General features: G+C 39.0%; 2 protein-coding genes across 2 annotated transcripts; both read right to left on the reverse strand.

The window, feature by feature from the left end:
- Positions 1 to 1,827: 1,827 nt before the first annotated feature.
- LOC135571525 (uncharacterized) lies at positions 1,828 to 3,439 on the reverse strand. Its single transcript, XM_065018127.1, has one exon. The coding sequence runs from the start codon at positions 3,430 to 3,432 to the stop codon at positions 1,828 to 1,830; it is 1,605 nt and encodes a 534-aa protein (XP_064874199.1). The 5' UTR covers positions 3,433 to 3,439.
- A 3,168-nt stretch (positions 3,440 to 6,607) lies between these two features.
- On the reverse strand, positions 6,608 to 9,846 carry LOC135571526 (uncharacterized). Its single transcript, XM_065018128.1, has 3 exons — positions 9,821 to 9,846; positions 6,725 to 7,338; positions 6,608 to 6,627 (listed from the first exon to the last, which is right to left on the reverse strand). Exons 1-3 carry the CDS (start codon positions 9,844 to 9,846, stop codon positions 6,608 to 6,610), a joined length of 660 nt encoding a protein of 219 aa, XP_064874200.1.
- Between the last annotated feature and the right edge of the window lie 4,867 nt (positions 9,847 to 14,713).

Below are 14,713 nucleotides of genomic sequence, written 5' to 3' on the forward strand. Positions count from 1 at the left end.
CTTTCCTCGTCCAGTGAAAGAAAGCATTATCTATTAGAGAAGCGGGGAATAAGTGATTCCTGTCAATAGGACCCATAGTAGATGCAGAGGAGAATTTAAAATACAGTCGAAACTGGTACCACATCTTAAGTGTGGAAAGCACTACAGGTTTGCGAGTATAGAGAGAGGGGGATGTTGGGAGAGAAAAGCAGAGTAACGCAAGAAGAGAAGCAAAAATACAAGAATGTGCCTTTAGGTGGCACCATGAGGTATCTGGAGCATGTAACCAGAATGGCCATTTCTGAAAGCTGGCTGCCCAGTAATAGTATAAAACGCTGGGTAGTGCCAGCCTTCCACTAAACTTGAATCTCTGAAGTAAAGATCTATTGACTCTGGGTACCTTTCCTCCCCAGATAAATGTGGTAACCGTCTGATTGATTGACTTTAAAAAACAACAACAACACTTTGGTAAAAACAATGGGATAGATTGAAATAGAATTTGGGTAAACTGTTCATTTTTACAGCATTAATCCTTCCTATAAGTGATCGTGGTAAGCTACCCCATCTCTGAAAATCAGTTTTCATTTGCGCAAGAAGGGGAGGAAAGTTTGCAGAACAAAAGAGCATATAATGAATTTCAATCCAAGGTATTTGAAACCAGAGTGGCTAACCTGAAAGAGCAAATCTATCTGCTGGAGCTGCAGCGCTGCTGGATTGACTGGGAAGCACTCGGGATGTAACCGGAGAAGGAGACAAAGTTCTCCAGAATAGAAAGGATAGAAGGCAAACAGGTTACAGGGTTATTTACATAGAGTAACAAATCATCTGCATATAATGATAACCTATGTTCAACTCCTTCCCGTGTTACACCTTGGAAAGAGGAAGATGTCCGTAAAGCTACTGAAAGGGGCTCAATGGCGACGGCAAATAATAAAGGGGACAGTGGGCAACCTTGGTGTGTCCCACGTTCCAGAGCAAAATAATCAGAACGGGTGTCATTGGTACAGACACTGGCCTGGGGAATTGTATACAAGAAACGGATCCATGAGCTACATTTTTCCCCAAATCCAATTTTTTTAAGAACAGCAAATAGGTTCTCCCTTTCAATTCTGTCGAATGGACGTCTAGGGAGATTACCACCTCAGGAGAGTTGGAGAATTGTTTAGACTAAATCATGTTAAACAGTGTCCAAATGTTAAAAAATGAATATCTGTCCTTTATAAAGAGCCATTAACATTACCGACTAGAGTCGACGCCATTACCATTCACGTTTGCCATCGCGGTTGAAACTTTAGTTACAGGTCTTCTGCTCCTCAAGTCGTGTGACATTTGCGTCAAAAAGGTAATTTACGAACTCACCAATCAAATCTGATATGTAAGAAAGTAGAATGCAAAGTACAAATTTGGCAAAATTAACGCCTTGTCTACGAGATTCTTCTCCATTCACATGCTAAACCGGAAAGTCGATTTTTCGAACAAATATTACGTCAATAGAATAAAAGTATCAATGGATTATCTCACACAAAAATATTTCACACATTACAGAAAACTTACAAGAGTAATGAAAATTAATCATTTTGTTTAACTATACATACATTGTACGTTGAGCAGAGGATCCAATGAATGGATGGCCCAACTATGTAATGGTACATTTAGTTTGACATTAGCACTATAAACATGTCTTAATAATTATTCATTATGCAGGCTTAACTCTCAGCTCTTCCTGTGGTGGTTACTGACAGGATACACCCCTGTAGAAGACAGGAAAGCAGAACAAAATGCAGGTTAACCATATGTTTGACAATCACGGAGGTATTGGAGAAGACATTAAATGCAATATTTACTCACTTATTCATGAACCAGATTGGCAAAGTTATTCTTCAGCTTTTCTTGCTCTTTCATATCTGTCAGTGTCTTGACTCTCTCAGGGTTGTGATTCCTTTGCGCTTTTTCAATCAGGAGGTCAAGGTATTTGGCTGAGCTCATTGGATTTGGTCTCAGAGCGATCTGATCCAGTTTTTGAACAATGCTGTATATTTTAAGAATTAAGATGAAGCTGGCAATGAGTTGCAGGTGAAGTTCATTCAAAAAGATGATGAGGAACATCTTTGCTGTCAGCGATTGACCTTCCAATTCTTCATACTTTCTCTTTAGGTCTAGGTACGTTGATTCACCTTCTTCTGTTTTAAAGACATAAATGAACTTCTCTTTACAATGATCGTTCCAGCTGCAATTCTTTATGCAGACGGTGCATCTGTCTTGCTGCATGCGTGTACACCCAACATATTCTGTGCAAGGGTGATGGCAAGTTTCCCTGCAAGAATTACAATTTGTTGCCTTCTTGTTTACGGCACATTTCTCCTTCAGACTTACATCTAAAAGAATGGAGAAGTTTCTGTTGGCTTCCATGTCCTCTTCATGTTGTTCTAATTGGTCGCTGACCCTCCTCAGTGCTTCTGCCCGCTGCATTGCAACTTGTAGCTGCTTTGTTAATGTCTGGATTTCCATTTCCAGTTGTTTGCGTTTCTCTAAAACTTGAAGTGTTAATACCAAGCTTTTTGCTTCCATTGTACATAGTGATTCAAAAAACATGGCCATGTTTTTCATGCTCATTTTCCAAGATGATTGACACACCTCATAATTTTCCTCCTCCTCCTCCTCTTCATCCTCTTCATCGTTATGTTCTTCATCATCTTCATCCATTTGTAAACCAGAAAACACATTGTTGAATTTGAAGTAAACAGGTGTACCAAGTTCATTTCTGACACATGGAACTTCTGCCATTACCAGTGCTTGAAGGACTAAAGGCTCCCCACTATCTGCAAAAGTACTGAGTGCCACAATGTTATTTTCTATGTCCTTTCCAAAAATTGAGAGGACAGAATCAAAAATGTACAGCTGTGTAGGTGTGAGGCGCACTTGTGCAGCTTTTACAACAAAGCACACTGCATCAATGTGGTGGACTCCTTTTGGAGATTGAAACAGCTCCTGTAGATTTTTTGTGATGAGTTTGTCTTGCTCTATTCCGCTTGTGTCACCAAATCCTGGAGTGTCGATGATGGTTAAAGAAAATGGAATGTGATCACCTTCGTGACCAAAGATCTCATACACAGTGATGGCAGTTGTTTGTGACCTAGTTTGACTTTGACTCTCATCAGCAATGATTTCAAATCTGTATTTATCCTCCCAATCAACGCGAAGGATGTAGTTCACCATCACATTGATGAGGGTTGATTTTCCTGCTCCTGTTTCTCCCATCATCAATATCGTTCGGTTCATTTTGCTCGGGTCCTTTTTACCAAAAGTCCATCGCCTGATATTTTCACTGTCGTGCAGAATCTCTTTCTCTGTCATTAGAAGATACTTTGTTGGAGGTCCTGGACTGGTTTGTTTACAATCTTTGATAATGTCAGCATGCAGAAGCTTGGATCTGGGTTTATATTCTGAACTCATTGCGCTTGCTGATTGCCTGTAAAAAAATATATATATATAAAAATGTAAATGAAACATGAAATACCAGGGCAAAAATGGTATGTAGTAGGCCTACAAATATTTAATACAGAACACACTATATTGCACTTATGGTAGAGCTGTGTTTTATTCTTCCTGGTATTGCATCCTAAAAATTTGAATGCTTTTGTTAAGGATTTAACTACATTCAGGGATTGTGGGACGTCTTCTACATTAATCTTGATTCGTATAATCTTTTTTCTAAAAGTACAAATTAAACCCTGAGTATTTTGAGTAAAACAACAGTGCTAACTGATATTCAAGAAACATCCGAGAATCACTACCAAAGCTGTTAAATATGCAAATAGAAAAGGTTTAAATTCCTGTTGGTTTATGGTGACCCCTGTTATGTCCATATCTTTTCTAATTATCTCTGCTAACATGATGACTCATGGAAAATAAGAGTGGGGAGAGTGGTCAGCCTTGTTTAGTCCGTATCTCAAATGGGAATGGTTCAGAAGTGCTTGCGGTGCTTATATTGTTTTATGCAATTCTAAAGGGAAAGTAAATTATTAAAATAAAGTAAAATTCTAAAGTAAAATTCTAAAGTAATATAAAGTAAAATGATTTCAATCCCCACTGGGCGTGACAACCTAAAAGTGCTTTAAGTGTTAAGAAAAAGGGATCCAGATCAATCACTGTAGACCTCAGCAAAATGTAGTGTAAAAGCATTCTTAATTTTCCTGGACTGTTAGGCTGTCCATTAGACCTTCCAAACAGGTGGTCCCCTGCGATTAGATGCAAACACTTGCGAGGCATTATCAGTCAAACTTCACTTGCAATATGCAAGATGCTCATATGCATATATGATCTAAATTAGATATAATGTTGGTTGAAAATAAAACCATTTTTAATAGAACATAGTCATGACATACCTGGACTGATGCATTGCTATACATGTGAAAACAAAAAAAGACAAAATTCCATGATGTGGATAGATGTGGATGTAATCCACCCGGATCTTAGGCTGCATTTACACTGACAGCCCAATTCTGATATTTTTTCCACTAATTGGTCTTTTGACCAATCACATCAGATCTTTCCATCAGATATTTTTCAGAGCTGATCTGATTGTTCAATAGACCAATTAGTGGAAAACAAGATTGTGCTGCCTTTGTAACCGCAGCCTTGGTGATCTAATTTGAAATCACTGCAAATTCTATTTAAAGTTTACTAAAGTTGTTTGTGCAATAACAGTGCTGATTCTAATGCCTGTCGTCACAAGACACCTCAACAGTTATGTTCCATTATGCATGTTCTTAAGAGTGATTGATTCAATACATGGAAATGAAAACAATTGGTAAAAAAACACCTACTGAAACAAAACATACAATGACCATTACATTGCAATGTCTTCCCATCACCACTGCTCTACATTCTGTTTGACTGTAAAAAGTTAAAAAGTATTGCACAATCAACATTACTACTACAGTATAGTACTACAGTATAGGAACCAACTTAATAGTTTCAAGATACATTTTGTGACTTAGTATCCAACTAACTAATGATGTTTGATACACAAATCATTGTCAACTGTTAACCTATTGTTGCAGTCCAATATGCTCCTATTGGATATTTTCATTATGAGCATAATCACATAATCACGTTGCAGTACAGATGTCCCTCGACATAGTGCATCTTGTAAATATGTTGAGTTGCACCCACGTTTGCCCTCAGAACAGCTTCAAATCGTTGGGGCATGGACTCTACAAGGTGTCAAAAGTGTTCCACAGGGATGCTGGCCCATGCTGACTCCAATGCTTTCCACAGTTATGTCAAGTTGGATGGGTGTCCTTTGCGTAGTGGACCATTCTTGATACACACTGCTGAGCATGAAAAACTCAGCAGCGTTGCAGTGTCAGCGTTGCAGTCCTTGACACATTAAAATCAGTGCGCTTTGCACCTACTACCATACCCCGTTCAAAAGCACTTACATTTTTTCGTCTTGCCATTCACTCAATTGTCTCAAGGCTGAAAAATCCTTCTTTAACCTGTCTCCTCCCGTTCATCTACACCGATTGAAGTGGGTTTAACAGGTGACATCAATAAGGGATCACAGCTGGATTCCCCTGGTCAGGTAATGTCATGTGAAGAGCAGATGTTCCTAATGTTTTGTGCACTCAGTGTCTATGTCAGCTTTTGTTTGAGGACCTCTTCTGTCAAAAAATACTTTTGAATTGGTTCTCTATCATGATGGCCTGACAACAGACAATGTGCTGGGCCAGATGATTCCATCAATCCTTACACAATCTTACTGGTTTGTATAGCTAATCATGCGATGTACATCCTTTCATTTTTTTAAGAACCCATCCCGTGCCTTGTTCAAGTTTTTCCTTGGTCATTGAAGATATCAGCAGAGCTTTTGCCTTCATTTCCTGAAGTTTCTTTACCCTGTTGATATTTTCTGTTTCTCTATGAATCAGAAGATCAATGTATTCCTCTGCTGTCAATGGATTGGGCCTTAGTGCAATCTCCTCCAGCCTTGCCACACATTTGTATGAAGTCTCCAGCAGTTTGTTTCCTTTGTCTTCTGATTCTTGTATCTCAGACTGAATCTTTTCCTCCACATCCTCCGCTGTGATTTTTCCACCTAGTCCCTGTCCATACTCAACTTTTATATTATTGTATGTTTTCTTCACTACTTTTGGAGTCATCTGGTATACCACCTTTTCTTTGACATGATCTTTCCAGGAACATTTTCCAGGGCAAATTGTACACTGGCCGTCTCTCATGGCGTCACAAAGAAATAACAGCTTCTGTGGGGCTAATGGACACCTTAGATGACAAGTCATTTCACAGTTGTTGCAGTTGGTTGCCATCTTTTCAGAATCAACCCTTACAAGCTCATTAGTGGTGACCAGAAATTCAAAATCCCTTTGAGCATCTATCATTTCCTTGTTTTCTTTCAAGACATTTTGAATTTCTTTAAGTTCGATCTGTTTGTCAAGGGTTACCTTTAGCTGATCTTCTATCCCATCAATACAAGCCTCAAGATGTCTGCGTTCCGCTAGCACTTCTTGGGTCAGCTGCAAGCTTCTTGTTTCCAGCGTTGTTAGTAGGTTGATGAACTTTGTCATGCTTTTCTCTCCCATTGCCCAACTTCTTTTGTTATCTGTTATTATTTGTGGATCAGCTGATCTGTTTGTGAAAGATGTCATGTTGAATTTCAGTTTCTCTTTTGAACATGGAATCCCTGCTTCCTTAATGGCTTTAAGAGCAGGGGGAGGATGCTTGCCTCCTCTTGCAAATGTGATAAGTGCAAGGATATTGTTTTCAATGTCTTTTCCAAATATGGAAAGGATGGACTCAAAGATGTAGCGTTGGGTGAGGGTGAGACGAACCTCATCCTCTCTAACAACAAAACACACGGCATCAATTTGGTGCACTCCATTTTTGGACTCAAACAATTCTTGAAGGTTTTTAGTAATGAGTTGATCTTGTTCAATCCCATTTGTGTCTCCAAATCCTGGGGTGTCGATGATTGTAACTGAAAAAGGAACACAGTCCCCTTCATGGCCAAAGATGTCATACACAGTGATGGCAGTAGTTTGAGATGCAGTTTGACTCTTTTTTTCATCTGGGATTAATTGGAATCTTTTGTTGTCCTCGAAATTGACCCCAAGGATGTAGTTGGCAATATAATTGATGAGAGTTGATTTTCCTACTCCAGTCGCTCCCATGAGTAACACGGTTTTGTTTGCCTTCAGATTATTTGTGCCTACTGTCCGTCTTCTAACTGTTCCCTCCTCATTCAGGTCAACTTTGATGTTATCCAATGGATGAATTTCAATCACCTGGTGTCTAGTTAACAAAGGGTCTACATTTGATCCAGTGCTACCGCTTGTGGCCCTGTAATGAGAATATACATACAGGACTATCAATCCGGAGAAAAGTATTGTCACCATGGAAACTCATACAACCATACTATGTGCCAACTTCATAAGGAATTTGGGTCATTCCACGTGATAATTTAAACATATATTTTCAGAACATTTGATCTTTTTCTGAAATACAGTACAAAAACATATCATTTAGATGAAAGATATTTAATTAATATTCAGACTTCTTCTTCTGTATCTAAAATGGTTATCGAGAAAAAGTGTATCAAAGTTTGTATAATCATTACAACACAAATCGTGGAGCAGAGTATAGTGAGTTTTGTTGTTTCAACTTGGCATATCAGTGTCGGAAACACATATTTTAAGGATGGGCATTGTTTTGTTTCATTTTCCAATGACCGTTTCTGTGTGAGAGGTGCAGCTGTGGAATTTTTGTCTCGTTGTTTTGTTTCATTATCCAATGACAGTTTCTGTATAAAAGTTTTCTGCTTGAGAGGTGCAACTGTGGGAGGTGCAACATTTTACTTTGAATGAAAATGTAACTTTTTCAAAAGACATGCTATAACAAACGTTTGGACATACCTACTCATTCAAGGGTTTTTCTTATTTGTACTATTTTCTACATTGTAGAATAATAGTGAAGACATCACAACTAGAATGTCAAGAGTGTGCAAAGCTGTCATCAAGGCAAAGTGTGGCTACTTTGAAGAATCTCAAATATAAAATATATTTGTTAATACTGTACATGATACTATATGTGTTATTTCATAGTTTTGATACCTTCACTATTATTCTACAATGGTGAAAATAGTAAAGAATAAATAAAAACCCTTGAATGTGTGTCCAATCTTTTGACTGGTACTTTACGTGAATATGTCAATATGCTGACTTGATACCTTTCTTTAACCAGGTAAGTCTGTTAAGGATAAATTATTATTTACAATGCCTGCCGACACCGGCCAAACCTGGATGACACTGGGTCAATTGTGCACCGCCCTATGGAACTCCCAATCATGGCCAGTTGTGATACAGACTGGAATCAAACCAGGGTGTCTGTAGTGATGCCTCAAGCACTGAGATGCAGTGCCTTAGACCACTGTGCCACTCGGGAGCCCTAATTTACCTGAATATAGTCACATAATGTTACTTTCTCTTAGAACATATTCTAGATTTGACAGGTTTCACCCTAATTAGGTGTGCAGCCAGCAAAAAAAACTGTTTTGTGAAGACAGGAAGGTAAGCTGAGTGACTCGTCGGGCAGTGACTGTGGCTGCCATTGTAAAAAGTATTCATAAAACATCTGACTTAATTTTCTTTGCAAATGCAAGGGCTGATTAAAATACTAATGATTACTAGCATTCACTGGCGCAACAGTTTTTTTGTAAAAAAATGTATCCAGTCGGATAAAGACTCCAAACAGCATACCCGACTGCTCAGAGACGTCCGCATGGTCCTAAAGCACACCATTGCCTCATTTTGTATCACATTCCAATGACAAAACTGGGGGGGACAATGATGTAATTTCTGAATGTGAGGGGGACATGTCCCCCCTGTCCCCAGTGAATGTTGCGCCCCTGCTAGCGTTGCTAAATATTACAGGACCTGTTCATTTCAAAATCTTGTGTTAAAGAAATACAGCTCCTAATCAACTTGAATGTTTTTTTCTATCAGGGAAAAAGTATGACCTTCAGTTTGTCATTTGGTCCTTAACTTTCAAATATAATATTTAAGAAGAATATTACTTTTTGCAGTAAATGTATATTTTCAGTAATATTTACAGTATACTCTGGCACACATTGCTTTTTTATTATACTAATAATTTGCTTTCAAAACGTAATCTTGGAGCATATTGTTTATTCTAAGTTCTAAGTAGGGGCAGGTATTCTGCAATTTGGACAATGTGGGGAAAAGTACTAAAATATATTTAAATGTAAGCAAAACATACATCCTTTCTAAAGTATCATGAAGTACATATAAAGTATCAAATAGTACAAATAAGTGGGTCCAACATTTCTTACATTTAATTGAGTTCAATACCATCCTCAAAATGATGTTGTTTATTCAACCATTTACAGTGCCTTGCGAAAGTATTCGGCCCCCTTGAACTTTGCGACCTTTTGCCACATTTCAGGCTTCAAACATAAAGATATAAAACTGTATTTTTTTGTGAAGAATCAACAACAAGTGGGACACAATCATGAAGTGGAACGACATTTATTGGATATTTCAAACTTTTTTAACAAATCAAAAACTGAAAAATTGGGCGTGCAAAATTATTCAGCCCCCTTAAGTTAATACTTTGTAGCGCAAATGTGGCAAAAGGTCGCAAAGTTCAAGGGGGCCGAATACTTTCGCAAGGCACTGTATGTCCTCTTACCTTTACTTACCATGGATCTTATTACAGCATCTCAAAATACTAGACACACAACTGTGGTGCACTGTGAAACCCATTGACTTAAAGAAATATAAATAGTTCATTAAAGAAATAATACCTCTCGGTCATGGAAATGGAAGCCATTTTCTTCTCTTCTGGTCACTTCTGTACTTTATTAAGTCTGTTTTTGACAAGATGCATTGTTTGTATTTCATAGGTTACTCATCAACATCTGATTAATTAATGCATTTTCAAAGATGAAGTCATAATTCAAAACATAAATCATATTTGTGTTACACACTTGAACGAGTCTTGCAAGTGCTTCTTCTACATATAATCTGATCTTTCGAGCATTATCTCCAAGGTGGTTTAATAAGCAGAGACATGTCTTTGAAAGCGTAAGGTATTTGCATTTTCACAGTAACTGCCAGGAAATTAACTAAAGTAGAAATCGTCTAATTTTGCTTGTTGATCTCGTTAGGATTTGTACCACTATGAATGCCCATCTCAAGCATTTCAAATAAAGAAAAACATACCTGTGCGAGTTGATTATGCCATGACTTTGACAGTTTTGATTTCTTCTCCTCACTTTGGATATTGCTTTACTTGAGGCTTTTATAACAGTCAGCAAGCATCATTATCATAAACACACCCCTCACAGCTTAATGCTTCCAAGTGGGAAATACGAGCTTCAGACTAGGACATAACCACTTGAATGACCCTTCCAGGAGAAGAAATCAGAAGGAAAATCAGAGATTGAGATGCCAGAGTTAACAAGTTGTGAGATTTCATCACTGACCATTCACCTTTAAACCAAAGATGATAAAGCAAATCCATTTTCATAATCTGTTTACTTGTGAATCTTTTATCAATGACTCTCCCGAGACTGGTATGAAGAGGAGAGAAACACAATTAGAGTTTTGTTCTATCTTGTCATGTGGCCTGAGGCAAAGAAAGCAGCCAAAGACTGGCCACATTAGAAAACATGTGTACAGGCCCTATGTTCCTCCAGGAATCTTGGCAAATATCTACCTGCATAATGTGAGACAACAGTTCAGTGTTTAAACAACCCATAGACCTGCAGGACAAGATATCACAACGTTGACTCGTTGACAAAATCACTAGACTGGCATGGTGGGTGACATTTGCGAAGCTTCATTACAACATTGTGTAAGGTGTTTGTTATGCCATAGGCCTACTCTTCCCAGGGTACACTTTTGTGCCCCAGCTTGCAATGAAAGACATTTTGAGATCATGGGAATGTCGATGAGATGACAATCTACGCACATAAGTCTATAATTTATACAGTGAATTCGGAAAGTATTCAGACCCCTTGATTTTTCCACAGTTTGTTCTGTTACAGCCTTATTCTAAATTGTATTAAATTGTTTTCCCCTCATTAATCTACACACAATATGCCATAATGACAAAGAAAAACAGGTTTTCAGAAATGTTTGCTAAAAACGAGAAAGAAAAACTCATATTTAAATAAGTATTCAGACCCTTTATTCAGTACTTTGTTCAAGCACCTTTGGCACCAATTACAGTCTTCTTGGGTATGACACTACAAGCTTGGCACACCTGTATTTGGGGAGTTTCTCACATTCTTCTCTGCAGATCCACTCAAGCTCTGCCAGGTTGAATGGGGAGCATCGCTGCACAGCTATTTTCAGATCTCTCCAGAGATGTTCGATCAGGTTCAAGTCCGGGCTCTGGCTTGATGCAAAGAGTCAATATTTGCAGTGTTGACCATTCTTTTTCCAGACCTCTGCAATCCGCCCTGGCATGCTGTCAATTAACTTCTGGGCCACACGCTGATGGCAGCCCATTCTTGCATAATCAATACTTGGAGTCTGTCAGAATTTGTGGGTTTTAGTATGTCCACCTGCCTCTTGAGGATTGACCACAAGTTCTCAATGTGATTAAGGTCTGGGGAGCTTGGTTGGGAGAAGTTGCTCTCGGAGGATGTGTTGGTACCATTCTTCATTCATGGCTGTGTTCTTAGGCAAAATTGTGAGTGAGCCCACTCCCTTGGCTGAGAAGCAACCCCACACATGAATGGTTTCAGGATGCTTTACTGTTGGCATGACACAGGACTGATGGTAGCGCTCACCTTGTAATCTCCGGACAAGCTTTTTTCCAGATGCCCCAAACAATCGGAAAGGGGATTCATCAGAGAAAATGACTTTACCCCAGTCCTCAGCAGTCCAATCCCTGTACCTTTTGCAGAATATCAGTCTGTCCCTGATGTTTTTCCTGGAGAGAAGTGGCTTATTTGCTGCCCTACTTGACACCAGGCCATCCTCCAAAAGTCTTCGCCTCACTGTGCGTGCAGATGCACGCACACCTGCCTGCTGCCATTCCTGTGCAAGCTCTGTACTGGTGTTGCCCCGATCCCGCAGCTGAATCAACTTTAGGAGACGGTCTTGGGCGCCCTGAAGCCTTCTGCAGAAATGCAGTGGAAATGCTTTTTTGGGATTCAGTTCATTTGCATGGCAGAGGGACTTTGCAATGAATTGCAATTCATCTGATCACTCTTCATAACATTCTGGAGTATATGCAAATTTCCATCATACAAACTGAGGCAGCAGACTTTGCGAAAATTAATATTTGTGTCATTCTCAAAACCTTTGGCCATGACTGTATTTAGTGCATTTTATATTTTAATACCATTTTAATTTCACTTAGTCCTGCATGTTGAAGCTCAGAGCCTAATGTTTTTTTACTGTACTGAAAAATGTGTTCTGACTCATTGCTCCACATACTTTTAAAACCCGTGTTGATCTGTGACCCAGTGCAACCAGTCTAACGTGCATATACACAAAACAATAAACAATCCCACACAAAGACATACAGGGAACAGAGGGTTAAATACAAAACAAGTAAATGAGGGAATTGAAACCAGGTGTGAGGAAAACAAAACAAACGGAAAATGAAAAGTCGATTGATGATGGCTAGAAGACCGGCGACACCGACCGCCGAGTACCGCCCGAACTAGGAGAGGACCTGACTTCGGCTGAAATCGTGACAGCAGGTATAATTTTGACAGGTACCAAATTTGGCCCAATTAGCCATGCACTCTATGAGAGAGGTTCATTGACTGAAATGTATCAGGAAAATAATTTACTATGGGTCATGAATATCATGACAGCATGAATATCTCCATATATAATGGTAAAACTCATTTGATAAGGATATCCAGGCAACAATATTAAGGATGGAAATACTATTTATTATCTCAACATGTCAGAACCACAATCACACCTGCAACCATGTGACTATTCAACACTCTGAATCTGGTCAGGTCCAGGATTTTTAGTGAGTCCTGCTTATCATCTTTGTTCTGTCCTGTCAAATATTGACCCGCATAACGTGAGAAGAAGAGAATGAGAAAACACTTTAGTGTTTACTGTCATACCATCAACCCATCTACCTACAGGAGAGATAAGATATCCCTCCACATGACTTTTTATCTCCAACATCCTGTAGGGCATGAACAATGTGCTCTCTGTGATAACGTTGACTCGTTGACAACGCCAAGTTTCATTATAACATTGTGTGATGTATTTGTTGTGACATAGGGCTACTCTTCTCCTGGTACATTTTTGCGTACCAACTTGCAATGAAAGTTCATTTGGTATCATGAGAATGTATTCTAGTGGAGATGAAAATGTTATACTGTCGATTTATAGGTGTCTCAAAAAGGGAAACCCAAGCTGATCTTCTGCTCTTAGATTTTTTGAAGGACCCAATCTGGAACAAATTTAAAGCTCCATTTATATTGGAGAAACATGGGACGATTCAGAACCATAGTTTATATGTGAACAAGAGTTTGGAGCAGTCTGACTGTGAGTCGAATGCCTTTGTATCCGATTCCCCTGGAGAATTTTGAATCCTCCATCAGCTGACCTGCTATCATGCTACATTTGCCTGTGCCACAGGTGAAGCCCGGTCTCCGGCTCAGGGACAATATGTGGACTAGAGTTGTGGTGTTACCGACTCAGCTACACTGTATCTGTTTCCTAACACAAACACACTTAAAATAAACAGCGTAAACAAGTGCTGCATTCTCACTGAGTCCAAGTGGTTGTGGCTTTACAAACTCATGAAAAATCTATGACACACTATCAATCATACAATGTATTTGGTTTTACTTATAGAGTTTTGAGCCCTTTATTGCTTTGGTTCCGAGGAGCTCCAACTTCCCATAAAGAGTTGGACTATTTCATCATACCTGTGAAGTTGACTAATTTAAGCATTGAGCACAATGGAGAAACACACTGGATGTATGCAACAACATTTGTGCCTAAATAGATCAATAAAAGGATGAATTTCAAACCGTACACCACTCTGATGCCCAACATGGGTTCAACCATGTCATTTTCAGTCTAAGCCACAACAACTTGCCAACACTGTCAAACAAAATAACTCTGCACAACACATTTAGTACAATGACAAACAGCTTCATCCCAATAGGACCATGCCTTTAAGTAAAACATTTGAAAAATCCATTCAGAACGCCGTCCTAATGTTGAGTTGCACCCCCTTTTGCCCTCAGAAGAGCCCCAATTAGACAGGGCATGGACTCTACAAGTTGTTGAAAGAGTTTCACAGTGTGCCTGGCAACTACTACCATAACCCGTTCAAAGGAACTTAAAACTTTGTCTTTCCCAGTCACCCTCCGAATGGCACACACACACAACCCATGTCTCAATTGTCTCATGGCTTAAAAATCCTGCTAGTCACATCAATAAGGGATCATTAGCTTTTATCTGGATTCACCAGGTTAGCCCATGTCATGGTAAAAGCTGGTGTTTTTTTTATGTTTTGGGGGTTTATGATAGGGTGGTGAAAAGCATGAGCTGACTGACACATGCAAACTGAACAATGTTTGTAGAGGTGCTGACTAATAGAAAGTAAACTGTATAAAGATTTTTTTAAAGTCACACTACATTATGCTCCAGACAATTGAATGGGTATATAAAGTGTGTGACTTTATTTTTATATAGTT

This window comes from Oncorhynchus nerka, linkage group LG4 (genome assembly GCF_034236695.1).
Source record: "Oncorhynchus nerka isolate Pitt River linkage group LG4, Oner_Uvic_2.0, whole genome shotgun sequence".
Taxonomy (NCBI): domain Eukaryota; kingdom Metazoa; phylum Chordata; class Actinopteri; order Salmoniformes; family Salmonidae; genus Oncorhynchus; species Oncorhynchus nerka.

Coding starts and splice junctions, on each gene's coding strand:
- LOC135571526 (XM_065018128.1), bottom strand. CDS start 9,846: ATGGCTTCCATTTCCATGACCGAGAG. Junction 7,339..9,820: donor TCCATTTCCATGACCGAGAG/GTATTATTTCTT, acceptor TTCTCATTACAG/GGCCACAAGCGGTAGCACTG. Junction 6,628..6,724: donor TATCACATTTGCAAGAGGAG/GCAAGCATCCTC, acceptor TTTCACAAACAG/ATCAGCTGATCCACAAATAA.
- LOC135571525 (XM_065018127.1), bottom strand. CDS start 3,432: ATGAGTTCAGAATATAAACCCAGATCCAAGCTTCTGCATGCTGACATT.